Source organism: Monodelphis domestica, chromosome 5, assembly GCF_027887165.1.
Source record: "Monodelphis domestica isolate mMonDom1 chromosome 5, mMonDom1.pri, whole genome shotgun sequence".
Lineage (NCBI taxonomy): Eukaryota > Metazoa > Chordata > Mammalia > Didelphimorphia > Didelphidae > Monodelphis > Monodelphis domestica.
Window position 1 is genome coordinate 159,436,576 of NC_077231.1, and position 20,533 is coordinate 159,457,108.

The 20,533-nt window shown below is 31.7% G+C and overlaps 1 protein-coding gene across 11 annotated transcripts in view; it reads left to right on the forward strand.

Annotated features, from left to right (window-relative positions):
* The window catches only part of CACNA2D1 (calcium voltage-gated channel auxiliary subunit alpha2delta 1), a 648,555-nt gene that overhangs the window by 599,743 nt on the left and 28,279 nt on the right, over nt 1-20,533 (forward strand). For 6 of the 11 annotated variants that reach the window (XM_056799476.1, XM_056799477.1, XM_056799480.1 and 3 more), the window contains 9 exons: nt 1,457-1,518; nt 7,866-7,942; nt 9,235-9,255; nt 9,931-9,991; nt 12,523-12,620; nt 18,555-18,642; nt 18,925-18,987; nt 19,699-19,802; nt 20,331-20,417. In XM_056799476.1, the coding sequence (XP_056655454.1) occupies nt 1,457-1,518; nt 7,866-7,942; nt 9,235-9,255; nt 9,931-9,991; nt 12,523-12,620; nt 18,555-18,642; nt 18,925-18,987; nt 19,699-19,802; nt 20,331-20,417 (661 nt within the window). The remainder of the gene's footprint in view (nt 1-1,456; nt 1,519-7,865; nt 7,943-9,234; nt 9,256-9,930; nt 9,992-12,522; nt 12,621-18,554; nt 18,643-18,924; nt 18,988-19,698; nt 19,803-20,330; nt 20,418-20,533) is intronic. The other 5 variants (XM_056799478.1, XM_056799479.1, XM_056799483.1 and 2 more) reach the window with 1 other exon arrangement.

Below are 20,533 nucleotides of genomic sequence, written 5' to 3' on the forward strand. Positions count from 1 at the left end.
TTATCTGTAGTACGACTGAATGTCAACAGAGGAAATCTAGCAGACTGTTTGTCTTTATTGTGGGTATCCCCTTCGATCCCTTTTTGCCTGTAGTGCTATTAATATGTCACAACTGGAGCTCAGTTGTAATATTTCAAGTAGGGTATAACTGAAATTGGTCCAGTGAGGAGCATTATTTCTGTTTATCATTTCTTAAGAACATTAAGACTGGGATATATTCAAAGTCTAGCAGTTTTCAAACTGGAGGTTTCTAAACTGAAATAGCAGATAACATGAAGGGCTTAACTAGCATCCTGTTTTATTGGCACCTGATTAAGGTGCAAAGTCATCAGACTTTCCCAAAGACAGCTGAGTTGAAAGTACCAATATATACATACATATAATATATGCATAAATATGTATGTGTGTATATATATGTAAATATGACATTATTTGGGGACCAATATAAACTGCAGCCTGTCTTTAAGCTCTTTAGATTTCCTCTATTATATAAAAAATATTGGCTTGTAAGATGTTCTCCTTTAGCTTTAAATACATAAAAATGTGTTTCTTGAAGGATTTTATTGGTTTTGTAATGCTCATAATTTCTTAGCCTTACCATCTAGTGCTTTTACTGTTTAAAGACTGGGAAATGACATCAAGACACCAAATGGAGAAATAATCAAGTCTTTATTCTCGGATTAAAAAACCTTTTCTACATGTATCTGTTACTAATCACTGTGTTTCCCATCACTAATAGAAAAGCTTTAAATACCTTTTTAAAATTCATTTTGAAGTGTTGAAATCTATGCTATGAGGGTAGCTTCATCATCATCACTGTCATCATCTTTACCACCAGTATAAAAATGTGTTCACCATCAATTTGGATTGAATAACCACTCGCCAGGAATCATTCCATGTAAATGAACATATAGCCTATTCCTAAAAATATTCTAGCTTGTCCAAGATTTCAAGGACTCCCATGACAGTCAATTCCAATATTTCATTGCTTTTATATGTGACTTTCAGGAAGTCCTTCTTTATGTGAACCCTCAAACTTATAATTTGCCATTTCCTTCCCTCATTACAACACTTGTTATTTTGAAATTTCTGGTGAAAGGTTTCAACAAGATAATGTGATTGTCTACCCTTAAAAAACTCTTAAGAATCAGAAGCTAAGTAAAAAGATGCCTCAAATCTTGATTATGAAGAGAAGCAGGACCATTACTTTCAGACAAAAAAGTTGACATAAATCCTGTATATTTTATAATTTTGTTTTATTTTCTCTATTAATACTTAATAGTAGTCTTTATCATTATTTCTTTTGAGACCAAAAACAAGTATAAACTGAATCAAGTCACACATAAATGAAAACTTTAAAAAGAACTAAAGAATATATCAGTTGATATTTGAATTCTTCTCTTAATACGTCTTAGTATTGGGTCTTAGTATAATAATTGTGTTAAACTTTTTCTAGCGCTATATTGACAAAGGAAACAGAACATATACATGGACTCCTGTGAATGGCACGGATTACAGGTAATTAACTGTTTAAGTTTTATAAAAGTAGATGTCTTAAAATACAGAAGAATTTTCAAACTGGAGATAAGCATCCTAGATTTTTTGGTTTAAAAAGCTCTTTTTTTCAAATATACCTGTTCTATCTATATTAAGTTTTTTAAAAGTTGTTTTTCTCAAGAGCAATTGAATGAAGAAAGTAGGACTTTCTAATACCTCTACCAAAGAACAGAGATAATAATTGTACCTATCTGATAGGGTTGTTGTGAGGATAAAATGAGATGACATATTTAAAGCACTTTGCAAACCAATATAAATCTATATCATACTATATATAAACATCAGTTATTAAGATTAGCAGTATTGTTATTATTTCTAAATTCACATCAATGTATAGACACATAAAGGGTCATTTTATAATTTAGAAATAAAACAATATTCTCTTATTACTTTAAGTCTAAACAATATGCTCTTATTACTTTAAGTCTGTATTCTAGGAAAAATAAATATGAAGAGAATTAAGCTATAACTCTGAGTTTTCTCCATGAGATTTTCTGCTTTTAAATTTTCCCTCATATTTACTAAATAATGATTGCAAATGAACATTAAAACCATGTCACAGCAGACTCAGATTATGAAAGTCTTTAAAATTCAATAACATTCCTCCTTTTATTCATAGTAGTAACAATACATTTATTTTTTCCTCAGTCAAAGTGTGATACCCATGGATCCTTGGAAAATGGAATAAATTTTGACATATCTAATTCTACTACAGCCAAATAGGAATAGATTCCATTTCAAACCAAATTCAAAAGTATGAAAATTATATTTTTAAGGAAATTCATATACAAGAAGAATATTTTATATATAATGAATCAATCTCCACTTTTTATTTCAGAAACAAGATCTGATGTACAAAACTTATTAACAACTCTGCTCATAAAATTATTATCTTTCCCTTTCAATTTGCTCAACTATAAAATGAGGGTAATAGCATCTTCCTCACACAGCTGTGAAACTTAAGAGATAATATTTGTAAAGTACTTGGCACAGTGCAAAGTAAATGGTAGGCATGTAATAACTGCTCATTTCCTTCCCATGTGTCCCTCTATAAGACCTCCTACACACACACACATACACACATACAAACACACAAACACTTACAATATGAACATTGTCACCAGCTATTAATTTTTTCACTTTATCACAATTCCTAGCTTTTTATATACTCCATTGTTTTAGGCAAATGGAAAAAAGAAGTGATAAAATCTAGCATACCACCATAGACCAAAGATGGCTTTGTAAGAAACTCAAAATCATGGATGTTTTGGTTTAGAAAATATCCATGCCCCTTTCTAGAAATTAGATGTTAACAATTCTGAAACAGGGTTGACCACTAATATGTTGTTGTGAAACAATTGATTTGGAGTCAAAACTTGGAATCAGTTTGTAGATTTGGCCCTTTCTACCTCATGACCTTGGTTGATTCTATTAACTTCACTAGACCTCAATTTAGTTAAACTTTAGTTAGGTTAGATGCCCTTTACCATCCATTTCAAGTCTAAATCTGTGATCTCATGATCTTATATATTACTGTCAGATTAACTTTCTTCAAGCATAGCTTTAAGTATATTGCTCCTATGTTCAAAAACTTTCAGTGGCTCCAAATGCCTTCTGAATTAAATGGAAAGTTCCAGCATAGTATTCAAGGTGTTCAGTCTTTTGGCCCAAATCTACTTTTCCAGCCTTATTTCTCACTGTACATATGTATGTCCACATACACATATATGTACACATACATATATATAGTATGTATATATGTATACATACACATACACATACATATATAATGGGAATAAGGATGAATATATATAATGTGAAATAATAGAAAGGATAGATAGATAGATAGATATCCTATATTCCAATAAAACTGGAATACTCAACATTCACCAAATGCCTGTCATGTTTTCTTACTTCTACATCTTTATTCATGTTACCTCCTCATTCTGGAAATGTTGTTTCCTTCCTTAATTCCCTCATCCCTCCCTAACAAAATCAATCTATCCTTCAAGGTTCAGTTCGTGAATCACCTTCTTCATGATGCCTACTCTCATTTCTCTTCCCTTGTACTAGATGTGATTTTCCTTCAGACTCTGAATGCACATAGCACTTACTTCACTTATTATTAATAATATGTGCCAGGCATTGTGCTAAGTGCTTTACAATTTTTATTTCATTGGATTCTCATAACAGTTCTGCAAGTTATGTGCTATTATTATTATTCCTATTTTATAGATTAACAAAAGAGTTAAGCAAGGGTTAAGTGACTTATCCAGTGCCACACAATTAGCAAGTGATTGAGGTCAAATTTGAACCAGGGTCTTCCTGAATCTAGAGCTACTATGACATTACCTAAGAATAGAGAATGTATATTTTTAATGTTTGTATTGTTTCCAATAGTTAGGACAATAAGCTATATGTAAGAATTGCTTGATAAATATCTATCACATGAATGAATGAAAATTAATTCAGGTATAAACTGTAATTTGAGTAACTTCTAATCTCTGACAAATTGTCAAACTGAAAAGTACAGTGGATCTACCATTGTTACTAAGGGAATTAATTACATAGTAATTTCTAGAGAGCTAATAGTATGGGGTTATCTTCAAGAAACTTAGAATCTAATTACCAGGGAAACAGATCTCGAAATTCTAACTGCTCACAGTTTTTTTTTTGTTTGTTTTTTGTCACTGCTTTTCTATGGATGATCAAGTATCATAAGCAGGAAGCATAAAAATGTAAATTTGACTTTTCATAAAACAAGTTATAAACAAAAATCTAAAAATAACTTCTATCAAAGACTATAATAGAAGATGAAAAGAGATTTTTTAAAAGAAAAAAAACACCTTCAAGGGTTTTTCGATGGAAGCTATGTTCATGATATGAAGTGTTAGAACCAAGTCGCAGATTTGAGTGAAAAAAACAAAATGCTCTTCTACTAGATGAGATTCTACAGATAATATTTATTGGCATGAAGTACCTAGCTATAGCTAGGTTTTTTATATTTCTTGATATCTTGCCCTAAAAATATATTACCTTTCTCTTCCAATATGAAATGTTTATTGAGTCCTTAACAAAGTATGATGCACTGTACTAGATAATTGGGGAAGAGACAAATAAGAGGATCTTTTTAAAATGTCATAAATAAAGATCAGCAGTTGTTAATGCTCAGTTGTTTCAATATTATTGCTATTATGAAGAAATCTCATATTATTTGATTTAGTTAAAAATGAAAGTGGAAAAAAATCAGACTACAATATTTAAATATTAAGAACATGGCCTATACGAAAGGCTCCCTCTGGAGGCATCTTATCTAAATTACAGGCAGAGTGTGAAAGGCTAAAAACAGCTTCTGGATTGCTAACATTGTAAGTAGAAACCTTTAAAGTTAAGATGAATATAACACAGCAATATCACTGGCCATGGGGACTTTGGGTCGTTTTATTTGCTCCAAACACTACTTCCAAACAAAAATGAAAAGATATAAATTCTATAGCACTTTTCTAAATTTTGCATTTTTCTCGACCAGTAACAAAATAGGATAGGGATTTTTAAATGAGCTCTACCAACAAAGATGTATTCTTAGCATGTCTATTTAAAACTTTAATAGTGCTTCTCATGGGCCTTCATAATATTGCCTCTAGTTGATGAAATATAATCTAAATCCACAAGAGTCACATTGTAGCAGCCCTATTAAACATAAGGTTATAGTTTTAATTAGTAGCTTCTGTAAGCAATATATGCTAATAGGCAAGTCAAATTATCCTAATTTCCCAAGAGAGGAATTGGTGAGAGATTATCACCAAATATTCAGTAATTCTCTGTACTTTATAAATGGCAAGTGAATCATTAAGGGTCATCTTACTTCCAGACTGATTGAAAGGCTTATTTTCATTTTAATTTCTGCTTCTACATATAGAAGGAAGCTACCTATAAAAAGGAAGCAGAGGAAAGATTTTCATTAATGTTTTATTCCTCTGACCTTTTTCCTTGAGGAGGGTTTATGAAATCATTTAGGGATTAAGACGAGTTTAGGAATGAGAGTGAGGATGTACTCATGATAATTTCTTGCTGCATTGCCAGTACTCCTATTTGGAGTTTAGAATACAAATGACCTCAATATTTCTGATCTTTATGTTGACAAACTCAGAGTTTTATATATAATTCTAGGAACCACCAAAAGAAAGAAGAATTAAATTTTAAATCTAACTCTTTTCTGTGTTTGTACTAGCCATAATATGATAATGCACAGTTTCAATTAGAGATGAGAGACTTACTTGATCAGCATTTAGGGTCTTATGAAAGAAGTTATATGTATAGTTTCATGTGAGTGAGGAGTTTATTCCAATATTGGAATTTGGCACTGTATGAAAGAAAAAGAAAAATTCTATATAACTTACTACCATATGAGTTGATAAATCAATAAAAATATCCATCCAAAAACAGTTTGCCAAATTAGAGTGAAAATAATAAAAATAATGTACTAGGGACTGATCACCACTAGGCCTTTGAGGCTTGTGTCTGACTGCAGATTTTGGAGTTATTTAGTTCAGCTCTTCATTTTATGGGTCCTGAAACATGCTTAAAGAAGGGTAATATCTACTCATGTATTACAGTTAGTTATTGCAGAGCCCAATTTAGAACACAGATTCCCTCATTCGTAGTGTAACATTCATTCTAATATGTCTCATGGAGTTGCATGTTTTTAAATAAAAATTATAGCCTTGAGATGTTTAATTCACATGGGAAAAATCAATGAATTGAGGGATTCTAAATCAGAACATTTGCAAAGGTCACGGGAAGAGAGATATTTGAAAGGGATATCAATTATTTCTGTTTAAAATTGTTCAGGGAATTTTGGAGAGACTCACATCTTTTCTGATATACAGTTTCTGTCCATGTTTTCAGGAAAATTAAAATTTAGATAACAATGTAGTTTTTGATATCAGAAGAGCTGTTTGGGGTATTCGAGTAAATGTGGTTAACAAAAACTAACCAATGGGGGTAAGAGGAGAATTGCATGTATAAGTGTGCATTTGAAAATTATATAACATCCTAATATTTGAAAAGACCCCAAGGTACCATTAAGTAACATCTAAAAGAAAATATTGTCAAGTGGTCTCCCTCTTTGAAGAATAGACTTAGTCTTTATAAATCTGAACTAAGCTTATAATGTCTGGTATATAATAAATACTTATTAACTAATTGTCTGGCTCAAAAGAGTGCTCAATCAGTATTTTTTTAGCCAGTAATAGTGCTTAGACTTGAATTTCCAGTGGAACTATAATCCATGCTCCTACAGAGAGCAAAGTATAGACGAGTTCAAACAGGTGATATCATCCAATATGGACATCCAGTATAGGACTATGTCACCACAGATACCACCTATACTATAATAATTATTTAATGTTATGCTTTTTATTTTGCAAAGCACTTTGATCACAGTAACTCTATGAGACAAACTATTTTTATTATTCTCACTTTTTATGAGAAATCTGATGCTCATAGAAGTTAATAAATGAGTTGTTCAGTCACAAATATCTTAAACCATGTCAAAAACCCTTCTAAACACTGCTAAGGAAGAGTCTAAAACTGCTTTGTAACTCTTTAAAATCACCAAATTTATATTTTAGTCAGATTTTTTGAGCTATCTCTTTATTTTGTTAAACAACCTGTTAACAACCCTACCTGGGAAAATTATAGAAAAATCTTTTTTGGCCAAATGGCAATTTACTTATTCTTTGTGTAGGGAAAAAAGCTTATGAATAATCTTTCTGATAGTAATAGCCATGACACCTTTAAGCTAAATTCTCAACATAGTGTAGAATGGACTAGGATTTGGACTCCTTGCCTAACAACTTTTTTGGAAGTTTAACATTTTAAACAAAATAAATTAAAATATATATTTTTAAAAAACGGAAAGTTTAATTTAATCCCCCTGGGATCTTGATTCCTCAGATTATTCCATATGGTGCCAAGAGAGAAAAATGAATTAAATATTATATTTGCTAAATATTCTCTAGTAGTTCTTATCTCCAATTTCCTTGTCAAAGTACCTAATATCTATAGAATGTAAGCTCCTTGAGGGCAGGAATTGGTTCATTTTTGTCTTTGTACTCCAGTGCCTATCCCACTGCCTGGCACATAATAGGTGTTTAATAAATGCTTGTTGAATGAATGTTGAATCTTTACTCCAACAAGGAAGGAGTGGTTGCAGATCTTTGGATTCTCCACTCAGTCCACTGTGTCTCTTGGTTTTGTTTTGTTTTTTTTTTCTTTTGTTTATGCTTCTCTTGTTTCTATTGCAGTTTGGCCTTGGTATTACCAACCTACAGTTTTTACTATATAAAAGCCAAAATAGAAGAGACAATAACTCAGGCCAGATGTAAGTACTGTGAAAGAGACTTCAGGGTCTGATCATTATCTCCTGATATCAGATTTTGGAACACATTTAGCTTATAGAATACATATGGAATACATAAAGCTTATACATTTCAGTAGGTGTTATTACCAAATCTCTAGCAATGATTCTAACCCATTCCAAACATGCAAGGAACAAGAAATATTCTACATAGATAGAATATGAGCAGGTACTCCAGTTTCACTGGTAACCCTTTCCACCCTTCCCTGCCTTGCTATGTGCTTATAGAATCATTGCCTCGCTGTATCCTCTGTTGCTGTCATTTTAAGGGTCTGCTTATGGCACTAAATGTTTTACATGCTAAATATTAATGTAATCTCTACTCATAGTGATGTAGTAAAGCTTTTTTTGGTTTGTTTTTGCATTTGGCAATGGTAATATTGTGCTTCAAATTTTATACTTTGCTTGAATAGTTAAAATGATAATGGGCTTTGGTTTGCAGATAAGCTTTGCTGTCATGTCTTCTAAAGTACAATTCATATGAATATTTCCAGGAATTTGACTAGATAAGTTTTGTTAAGCAGCCTTTAGAACATAGTGTTAATTAATAGTACTAATGCCTATGCTATATTCTTGTCCATAGTTGTTTTAAATTTTTTGTTTTGGATGTAACTAGAATCAGTTAAGTAAAAATGGCCATCATATCCTCTTAGCCTGTCTCAAGTATCAATACTAACTCAATAGAATGTGAGTTCAGAAAACATTTTTTAAAATTACTTCTAAATTACTCCTAACAAATAAGCTACAATTTCTCCCACTTCTCTAGTCAGCTTCCCATTCTGTCCTGCCTTTCTCTGCTTTGTGCACGCCACTCTTATTTGGAAAAAAATGCATCTCCTGTAGACACTTGATGGGTACTAGATATGATGGTCTTTTAGCAACCAGTAATTTTGCATGAGTTTTTTTTCAACTTGATGAAAGTAGAAGTAATTAGGAATTTTAATAATAAATGCTTCTATTTATAGACTAAGTTCCTTGGTGTTGCACTTGCATCTAATAATAACCTGCAAAACAGACCCTTGAAATAACCACAGTACATAGAGGGTACTTTAGTGATAAGTGACAGTACATACTTTCCAGTCTTCAAAGATGTTTGTCTTTTTTCCAGACTACAGCTGTACATAAATGAACCTTTGATCTATGCACAATATTTTTATTCAAGAAAGCTCATTGAATAAAATATTGTTTGTGACCCCCCTTTGCTTTACCCTCTTTTTTTTGTTTCCTGGCTTTCTCTTTCTGATGGATTTTCACAGCAAAAAAAGTCAAAGTGAAGGGCAAGTATCTTGTTGTTGCTCAATTTCTTTCTGTTTAGTGCAGTTGAGATTTTCCATTTATATCTTCATTCCTATTGGATACTTTCCTCTGTCCTCCTCACTTGTTAGATTTCCCCACATGATCATTGGATATTCTATGTAATAAAAGGGGGTGGAAGGGAAATGCTTGTGTTTTCCCAAGTGACCTATTTTACATTCACAATGTCATTTATTTCAAATATGTGGGGTTTTATAATTTTCTCTGCTCTGGTTCATATCATTAATAAAGTATTTTATATGATCACTGGTAAGATTAATTTATGCATGAAAGCCTTAAAAAAAGAGCTAAAGTAGTGATATAATTTTGTAACTTCTTAAAAGAAATACAGATCTAGCATTTTTATTGATTTCACCTCAGACATCTTGGATATATGACATTTATTTAACAGCAAATTCTTAAGTTTTAAAAGTACATTAAAATATGGAAGCTTTATTACTTGCTATTAAAAGTATAAGTACTTTCTCCCTGTATTATGAAACTGACCAAAGTAGTTACAACATAAGAAGGTGAGTAGATTAATCATTCAATAAATTACTTTATTTACTAGGTAATTATTTTAAAGGGTCATATTCTCTAGATATATACTCTAGCTGAGCTTAGATTATTTTTCTAATATTGAAACTTCCTATCGACAGATTCAGAAACACTGAAACCTGAACACTTTGAAGAATCTGGATATACATTTATAGCACCAAGGTTGGTAAATTTTCCAATCATAATTATAGATTAGTTAAATTAAAAGAAAAATGTATGCATAGTAAATTGCAATATATCATACTTCAATTTGTTTTTAAAAATAACACTTGATAAAACAATATGCTATAAGGGCAACTATATGATGTTTCAAATGCTTTTTAAAAGTATCAAAACGTATTTTAGGACTTAGAAAACACAAAATATTACATAAATATAAACTGGTAATGACCCACAGGGGTCTAGTCCTATGAATGCGGAATCATCTACAACATTCTGAAATTTCACTTTATATAGTTGTAAAGCTTTTAGGAAATTGGTGCTCCACATATGGATAATACTTGTTACATTATGTCCTGAAATATCCCCCTCATTTTTCTGCATAAATTCATAAATACAATCTCAATAATAGTTCTTTCCTATTCCAACACCAGCTACTTCTAAAATAACAAAATACGTATAACACGTTATAATTTTAAAAACACTTTTGTGCCAATCACTGTGAAAAATGGCAAAGGTATCATTAACTCCATTTCACAGATGATATTGAAGCTCAGAGAGATTATGGGATTTACAGATAAGAAGTTTCTGAAGCAGAATTCAGAACTTCTAGAATCTAGCATTTTTCTATGAAACTCAGTCATAAACACCAAAAATTTCACCCCCTTAAAGGGAGGATTATAGCTCATCTACTCTTTATACTGATTATTAAAATATAATTCACTCAACAAAATTCCATTTAATCTACTCTTAATTTACTTACTAATAAAAATGAAAGATGCTGAAAGAAGTAAAAACCAGATTACTCAAATTTCTCTTTCTACACACCAGATGTATTTAAATTTTTATTTTCATAGGCAAATCTAAATCAGGGTTATTTGAAATGTATCTGGGGCAGCTAAATGGCACAGAAGACAGGGTGCCAGGCCTGGAGTAGGGAGGACCTGGTTAAAATATGACTTCAGAAAATTCTTGGCTGCTAGATCCTGGACCAGTTACTTAATTCTGTTTGCCTAGCCCTTTTCTCTCTATCTCAGAGAGTGGTTATTGAGGTAGAAAATAAGGGTTGGAAAAAAAAGAAATTTAAGTTTTAATTTTGATACTACATATATTGGAAGGATAGGCAAACAAAATGATTTGTACTAGTTAGTTATTATTCATATATACTTATGAATGGTGCCACACAGTTTAGAACTTAAATGCAATGCTAATTTACATTTTTCCAAGTTGATTCATGCAAAATAATAGCCTTATTTCCCCAATGAACAAATAAAATTAAACAAACTTTATTATAGTGCTTCCTATATGTAAACCAAAATGCTAGGCATTCTGGATACAATGATGAAATAAGACAGTTAATACTCTCAAAAATTTAATAATTTATTAGGGGAGAAAAATGCCCATGAATATCATTATGAAAATCAGAATATGTTAAGTGGAAAAGAGAGAACAATTAAAGCAGTGAAAGATTTTTTACACAGCCAGATGTTTGAATCAGTTAGTTCTCCTGTTTCTCACTATGTCAAGCTGTTTCCCTAATACCACCAAAAGATAAGGAAGATGGGAAGTGAGAAAGACTGGTATAGGGCCACTGGATAAGGAAAGCATAAAGGAATTTGAAGCAGTTTCTATAGATATGTAGTTATAGAAGTCAGACTAAAAGAGGAGATGCAGAGAAAAAGTAGTACTTTAAGTGTAAAATATTATATATTAAGTGTGTCAGTAAAGGGAAGAGGAAAGATGATGATCATTTGAAGGAAGAGGTGAGGTCAATGAAAGATTTCTATTTTTTTTAAGATGAAGCTACCTGAGCATAATTGTGGTTGGCAGAGAACAGGCTTGAGCCACTAGAAAGGGAAGGATTAAAAATAAAAGTTTTTTTCAAAATATAAGAGACTGATTATTATCCTGAGCAAGGAGAAATACTATCTTCTAAGATAAAAACAATTGAAGAAAAAATGGATGAATATATAAAGATGCTATACGAATAAAGGAGGGGAATTAAGGGATCAAGTTTGACCATTTGAACCTTTGAACCATTTGACCATTGAACACTAAGCATGCCCTCACAATTTCCTCCAATAAGTGTATGCATCTTTGGACTAACACCAGAGAAAGCAGAATCCTAGAATAGAGTTTAGCAGAACTGAAAGCTTGTAAAGTCAGTGAACTGAGGAATTATGAGATCAAAGAGTCTCTGGATAGTTGAAGCCAAAACACAGGTGATGCACTTAAAAGTTAGGAAGCTGAAATGATTGCATGACATTCAATAGATATTAAGAAGACGACAAATTGTGATGAGAGGTTCATTTCAGAGTCTAAAAAGCTTGAATGAACATCTGTGTGTTTTAGTGTCATCTCTTCTCAAATCTATGATGTTGAAAGTCAAGAAAGGTATCTTATACCCTGAGAGTACATGGCATTGGGCTAACCACATGGTATATTCTATGAATATTTAATGAAAGAATCAATTGTAACTCTACATAAATAAACCTAACACAATGGTCTTTCATTGTTGTGTTGTTTTTTTCCAGAGCATATTGTAATGATTTAAAACCATCAGAAAACAACACTGAATTTCTCTTAAACTTCAATGAGTTCATTGATCGAAAAACACCAAACAATCCATCATGTGAGTTACTGTACCTTTTTTCAGGAAATGTTTTGGGGAAAGGATAACCAAAATAATGACATTCTTGTGCTAAATAATTCTTTCATTATTTCACTAAATGCTGATATTTATCTTTTATTTATTTATTTAATGGACTTGTATAAAGAGAAGAGTTTTGTTTATTGCATAAGAACTTAGTGTGAAATTATCAAAAGATAATTTTCCAACTTTGGAGTTATGGCATTTTCAAATGATCAAAAATCAACTTGACTCAAATTTTTCCAATCGCTGAAAAATCCAAGATCATTTGAATTAATCTTAGCTCTGATACAAATGGTTTTGCCTTACATTTTCAGTTTCTAATTTTTTTTGAATCTATCCAAATATTCTTCCCATTAATGAAAAAGAATTCCCCAGATTCTAACATTAATTTAACATGTGAAAAAGGGAAAAATCACTCACAAAAAAGGTATCTCTAAATAATCTTCATTGTTTTTAACTTTATTGACCCCAACTGAAAATGTGTCTAAAAGAATTTTTCATTAATTTTGTATTTGAAAGACAATCGTTTATCTTCAAAACCTTTTTCAGAAAAATCGGGACTTTAGTTTAAAATGAATACATCTTTCACTTTTAGAGGGGATTAACTCTTTGGATCACAGGCTAAGCTTTATTACTACTAAGAAATATGTACATTTTTATTTCTTAGAAGATATTTTAAGATCTCCCACAATTCTCTTTAACGCAGACCCCTCATTGTAAATAAACTGTAAGATAAAATGCAATATGAGCTGAAGAGGTGCATATTAAAAAGGAAAGGTCAAAAATGCAGTAAATATATATTTTATGGATCTGTGATCTCATCTTTGTGGGCATTCAGTTCTTTGCAGACAACAATTCATCCATGTCTTCTCAATGACCATAAGGAAAAAAACCTCAGTCCAAAAAAAGAATACACTCTTAACACTGATTCTACCCACCTCCTCCTCTTCCAATCTAGAATGTCTGAGTAATATTTTATCATATCCTTAAAACTGGCTTAAGTACAGGTCCAGGAGTAGAAAAATATACCAGGGTCAGCCACATGTCAATATGGCTTCCTTTTAAAACTTTTAAGAGCTTCAGTGGGAAAGAAGAGACTTAGCAAATATAAGTACTATGCTAAGCCCTGCCTGGGGATACAAATAGAAAAGTAAGACAGTCTCTTGAAGAGTTCAAATTCTAATGGAGAAAACAATATACATAGGAAATTTCAGGTTCAAGTGAGATGAAAGAATCCCTGGGTCCTTGAAGTATGGCAGTTTCATTCATAGTCACTCAATGTCCTTCCTCTCTTAGGTTAATCCATCTGACTATTAATAGGGTTTTTTTGTGTGTTTTTGAGAAATGTGATCAATAGTTCCATGATTATTTCCTCTGAAAAAAAAATCTGCATTCTGTAATGCAGGGGTCCGGAAAACTATTGCCTAAACACCAAATCCCACCCCAGCCACTTACAGTTTTTAGTCTGAAATAAACAAATTAGGTGCTAAACAAAAAGAGGTAATGAGCATGATTTCGTCCTCAGGCCATAATTTGCCATATAAAGTACTCAAATTTATTTCAAATTTGCCCTTAAACATTTTCTTTCTATATCACCATGGGCAAGTTATTAAAGTTTTCTAAGACTGATGATTCTCTACAATTTATTTATTAAATGATAGATGGGTTATAACTTGCACTGGTGAAACACATTCCCAAAATGTTAGCATCACCAAGCCTTGAAATATTGACATAGAAGAGGGAAAAAAAAAAGGTAATTGAAACTGTACTGGATGACAGGTTGTTGGTGATGTGTAATTTGGCTCCATATAAACCTCACTCAAATAATCATCAAATATTTATGAAGTGTCCACTGTATGCAAAGCATTGTGCTGGGGGTTAATCATAGAAATTCAAGAGAGAGACATGTTGTGACCTCGGGGAACATGCATTTTACTATACATTCATCCTGTTTACATCAGAAGTATAATCCTAAATATTAGCTTTTAAAAAGTGGGCAACATAATATCACTTCTGGAAAAAAATGCTTTATGTTATTGCTATGGCATCAGATACATTCTGACATCATGGTTTGGTTTAGAGGAGTGAAGAACTCTCTTTTCTTTCACTTCTCATTACTGAGATCTCACACTACTTAGAAACTTATTTCAAAAAAGTAAGTTATCTACATAGATTGATGCTATTCTCCATTTGTCCTAAGATCAAGAAAGCAAAAAGAATTCAATTTATAGAGTGTTTTAAGTTTGAAAAAGTCAGAAAGACATCCATGGGAGATAACTACCACTCAAGAAAAGGACAGTAGTATTTAGAAATCTTGAACCAAGTTTATAGGTAGGTCTGTCACTGTTAATCTGGCTCAATAAATTCTGTGCCAGCACTTACAAAAATAGCAATTAATCCATATTTTGTTCATCCTTGACCTTAATGATTTCAAAACCAAGGTGAGAAACACTCACTGTTTCTCTATTTTTAAAGCATATTTCAGTAGAGGCAATGAATTATATGAAGAAAACTCTGTTACTAAAGATAATTTATAAATGACATTTTAGATGATGTCTAACATATTAAAAATATTGATTCAATTAATTAATAATTCAATTAATTTAACCCTTTAAAGAAAGTGGTTATATGGTTTCTTTGTATGAAAGCTAACTCTCATTCATTTGGCATTAATTATATATAATGGACCTATATTCATATGGTTATATTTTATATTTTTGATTTGTCCTTTGGTAAAAGCATTTTTCTTTACAACATTCATCAGCTTAACTCTGCTTTGTGTAAAGAGAAAATAAAGTCATCTTATTTCTTATTAGGACTGCATTAAATCAAGACAGAAAGAATTATCAGGTTGACTCTTACTAATGTTGAGTTGTTTTCAGTAGTGTCTTATTCTCCATGACCCCTTTTAGAGTTTTCTTGACAAAAATACTAGAGTAGTTTGCAAATTCTTTCTCCAGCTCAATTTTGATGAGGAAAATGAGGCAAACAGGGTTAAGTGACTTGTCTAGGGAACAGAGCTAGTGTCTGAGGCCAGATTTGAACTCAAGAAAAAGTCTTCATGACTTTGTGCCTGGCACTCTATCCCTAGGTGAAGCTGACTCAGAGATCATTAATAAAATAATAGTTAAAAATTAGCCTGGTAAAAAAAGTGTTTTCCCCATACACCTCAGACAATTTATTCTAAGTTTGGCAGATCTATACTTAAATAAGGTAAGACTTCCTTCCATTCAATACATAACATATACATATATACACATATATGCACATGTTTGTGGGCGAGAGGGAGAGAGGGAGATAGGGAGAGAGACAGAAAGAGACAGACAGATATATATATATATATATATATATATATATATATATATATGAGAGAGAGAGAGAGAGAGAGAGAATGAATGAACGAACGAACGAACTCCATGGGCCAAGGGTTAAGGATTGAAGCTCCAAGACAATAGATGCAGCTGCTGCCATCTACCTAAGCAGCATTACATTTACTATTCCTGAATGAGCTTTCCTGGTATTTAGCAACATAAACTAAAAAGCAATTGTGGCCAGCCAACCATATGGACAAATAAAAATATGAACATATAGTTGTTTTAAAAAAAATTAATCTTTATGAAATATTTTTTCAAATAGATTACATTTTTATTTGTAATTTTAATGATAAAAATCTTCTATACTTATTTTCTCTTAACGTCTTATTGTATTAACAAACCAAGTATAGCTATGACTTTATAAAAAAGATCACTGATGGCAATATAATAGTCATCCAAAAGTAGATAAGTAAGACTTTCTTTTTAAGAATTGCAGTAAAATTTTATTTTGCTGTATTAAATCACTTTACAGGAACAACCTTATCAGTGGGTGTAGAATTCTCACACAACTTATTTATTATTAAAGTTAATTTATTGACCTATGAAAATGTCTCTATAATTGCCATATCAGATATTTATGATTTAGAATGAATGACTTACAGAATGCCTCAATTCCCAGAACCAGTGTAAAAATGATATTATTTATGTGAAATGAGTTGGACAAGAAAAATTCCAATAAATAATGCTAACAATCTCTGTGCGTGTGGGTGTGAGTTAGCAACTACAGTGGTCACATTTAGTATCATAGTGAATAGAAAACCATAGGCCTGTAGAATAATTAGAACACAAGATAAATGTTTAAATTACTGTGAATTTTATTTGCATTATGAATTGTTAATGATTTCCCTAAAAGATTCTTTCCTAAAGTGAAAAAACTTACTTGAGTGACAGAAGAGTTGACTAATAAGTTTACATTTAGTCCTCTGCAGAAAAACCCTATGTCTAAGACACCTTTATGAAAACCAACAAAAAATTTTTTAAAGTTTGACTTTTAGTAGTTCGATTGAGATTATTTCTCCACTGGAGGAAAAAAAAAAGAGGAGATGATGAAAAAACATTCCAAGGGATACCAGCTCCTTGTCTAGGAATAGTACAAATGAAAGTTCAACCTATGAATTTAGTTATACCTCAGCCATTTACTACATGAGGAACTGATCAAATTATTTAGTCAGTGGCTTTGCACTTGCTACCCATTTACCATTGTACTCATATAGGTGTTCTTTAGTTCTGGGCTATGGAAAACCTAAATCCTAATCTTGCCTCAGACAGTTACTAGGTGGGTGACCCTGGACAAGTTACTTAATTTTTCTAAGTCTATTTCCTCATCTATAATATGAGAGTATTAGACTCAAGTCCATTCTAATTTTAAATCTTTTCTTCCCTTGACCATATTAGAAGCATTAAATTTCTGTAGAATCAATCATTTGACCCAGGGAGAACTACTTTTTTAAGGCTTACATACACCTGAATAAAAGAGATAAGAAAGAATATGTAGCAAACTATTTCCCGCCCTTTACTTTCTCAATATGACATATTATGGATATTTGGTTCTTTGTATTGTTTCTGGGTTTTTTTTCCTTTATATATTCTCCCTTAAACAAATAGAAATAGCCAAACTTAAACTAGACCTTAGTATATAGGTCAAAAATCCTTAATCTATATGAAATTTAACTCTGTAGTAGGAAACAAAAAAAGGGGGGGGGGGAAGAGGGGAAATTGTATATGAAATTTTACTGGGAAAATAATCAGATGATGAATAGTTCTTAATATAATTTGTCTTATTTTTTGGCCCATTGTCCATGTCTTTGATATAACTATTGATTTTTAAGATTTTTAAGAAAGTATTTGAGAGAGTGGCTAGGTGACTCAGTTGATAGAACCCAACCTAGAAATGGGAGGTCCTAGGTTCAAATTTAGACACTTATCTATGTGACTCTGAGCAAATTACTTAAACCCAATTGCCTTACCCTTACCCCTCTTCCACCTTGGAACCAATATTTAGAATTGATTTCAAGACAGAAAGTAAGGGTTTAAAAAAGAAAGGAAAGCAGTATTTGACTGGTTAGAAAGTTAATAAATAAATTATAGATATTTTAACTCTTAAATTTCTTTGTTACCTCTCTCCAAGTTATAAAAAGTAATAAAGTTGTTACTTTAAGTTGTATTATACCTGAACTTGTTTACACTGCATTTTTTTAAATTTCATTGTTTTATAATATCATTGTCAAATAATTTTTTTAGAAATTAGCAGTATTAATTCAATTAATCTGCCTTATATTATGGAAGTACAAATGATGAAGTAGTGTTTATAGAATATAAACAAGAGGATTATTTACTTTTTAATGGCCCTGTTTGAAGATAATACACAATAATGAAATAATTCATATAATTAAAAGCAAACAAATTTAAACTAGCAATGTTTTTAAGACTATATAAAATAATTCACAAATCTGTCATACTCAATTTTATAGGAGAAACTGTGTGATTTTTCATAAGTAGCACAAGTCATCTTAGATAAGTTTTACATATTCTTTGTTAGGTAATGTGGATATGATCAATAGAGTATTGCTGGATGCTGGTTTTACGAATGAGCTTGTCCAAAATCATTGGAGTAAGCAGAAAAACCTGTAAGTATTTTTTTCTTTTTATTTGAAATTTCATTCTTCAGGTTCATGTGGACTTGTAAAAATCTTGGCAGAAAGGCCTTATAAATTTTAGCGCTTGACTTTTGAATTGCTCTGTATCCAAAAAAAAAACCCCAAAGAAACAATAAGAATTTATTCAACATTTGTGGAAGCTTTAGATATGCTTTCATGTTTACTCATGTGTATACTCACAACATACCATGTAATATTGGTAATATATAATTTCTCTCAAATCTCTTTTTTCCTCTCTGTTTTTTGTTGTAGCAAGGGAGTAAAAGCTCGTTTTGTTGTGACTGATGGTGGAATTACCAGAGTATACCCCAAAGAGTAAGTCAGTATGTTATCTTTTATAATGAAATGATAAGGAAAGTGATAAGTCTGAACAAAATTATAAAGAAGTTCATCATATTTCAATAAATATTGGACTACCTTAACTTTCCTAAAACTTCATACAAATTAACTTCTTTTTCTGTGAATATACAATGACAAGACCTTTCCCTAGAAATGTTTGTTTCCTGAGTGAAATTTATTCTTGAGTAGAAACAGTATGAAATTAGTTTTACATAAAGATTCTGCATGTCCACATTATATCGCTTATCACAGTTGAATGGAAATTAGGACATTAGCCACTATCAACTCCCTCAGAGGTTTCTGAAATATACTCTCTCTCTCTCTCTCTCTCTCTCACACACACACACACACACACACATTTGTACAAACAGATCAAAAATTTTATAAAGTATCTTAAATAATTAAAGTGATTAAGCATGTTAACTTGCACCTATAATCTTGCTGCCAAGGAGGGTAAATCCAGTGGATAACTTTGAGTTCAAAGCTTCAGTGGGCTAAACCAATTAGGTGTTCCACTAATTTGGGCATTAGCATGAACCTCAAAAAATTGGATTACCTAAGGATTTATAAACCAGCCAAGGATGGAAATGGGGCAGGTCAAAGCTTACTCCTTAGTTAGAGTTGGACTGGGACAATGAGTAGCCCCAACACTTAAAATCATTGAGAATTTTTTTCTTTAATATTTAGGGCTGGAGAAGATTGGCAAGAAAATCCAGAAACATATGAAGATAGTTTCTATAAACGGAGTCTGGACAATGACAACTATATTTTCACTGCTCCCTACTTTAACAGTAAGTTATAGAGACATGGGTCATTGAAGCAGGAAAAAAAAAAAATTAGAGATTATCTGGTGCCATGTATCTACAGGTAGTAAGTATCAGGGCTAGGAGTAAAACCTAGTTTTCTTGAGTCCAGATGTAGCCCTTGTTCTACTACCTGTGCTCCACATACCTATGTACCATGTAGACTGATGGGTCACAAAATATTCCAACTGAATAATCTCTGAATAGTTCAATGTAGTGCACAGTTAAGTGGCACTTGAGTTAAAGGACAGATGAAGCATTTACACAGTTAAGTATTAGTGCAAGTAACTAAACAAGATAATCCAGATGTCAGGGTGAACCAAAATAAGTATATACTCACTGAAGCTCTAGCATAGTTACCTCTATGTATATTCTGGGCAAGACTAAAGAAAGAGAAATGTTATCTATCACTATCCAGGAAATGGTATTGAAAGATTTAAAATGTTAACCAGTCTCACACTGGTCAGGCTAATAAACATTTTTTCCCCTCTATCACAATTTGTTTTTTACTTTTAGAAAGTGGATCAAGTTCCTATGAATCAGGGATTATGGTAAGCAAGGCTGTGGAGATATACATTGATGGAAAACTCCTTAAACCTGCAGGTAAGATTAAATATATTTAGATTTTGCATAATGTCACTAAAATAAAGTTGGAAATAAAATTATAGTTTGTAATTCCTTGTCCAGTGTAAGTGGGCAGGTTGTCACAAAGCCCACAT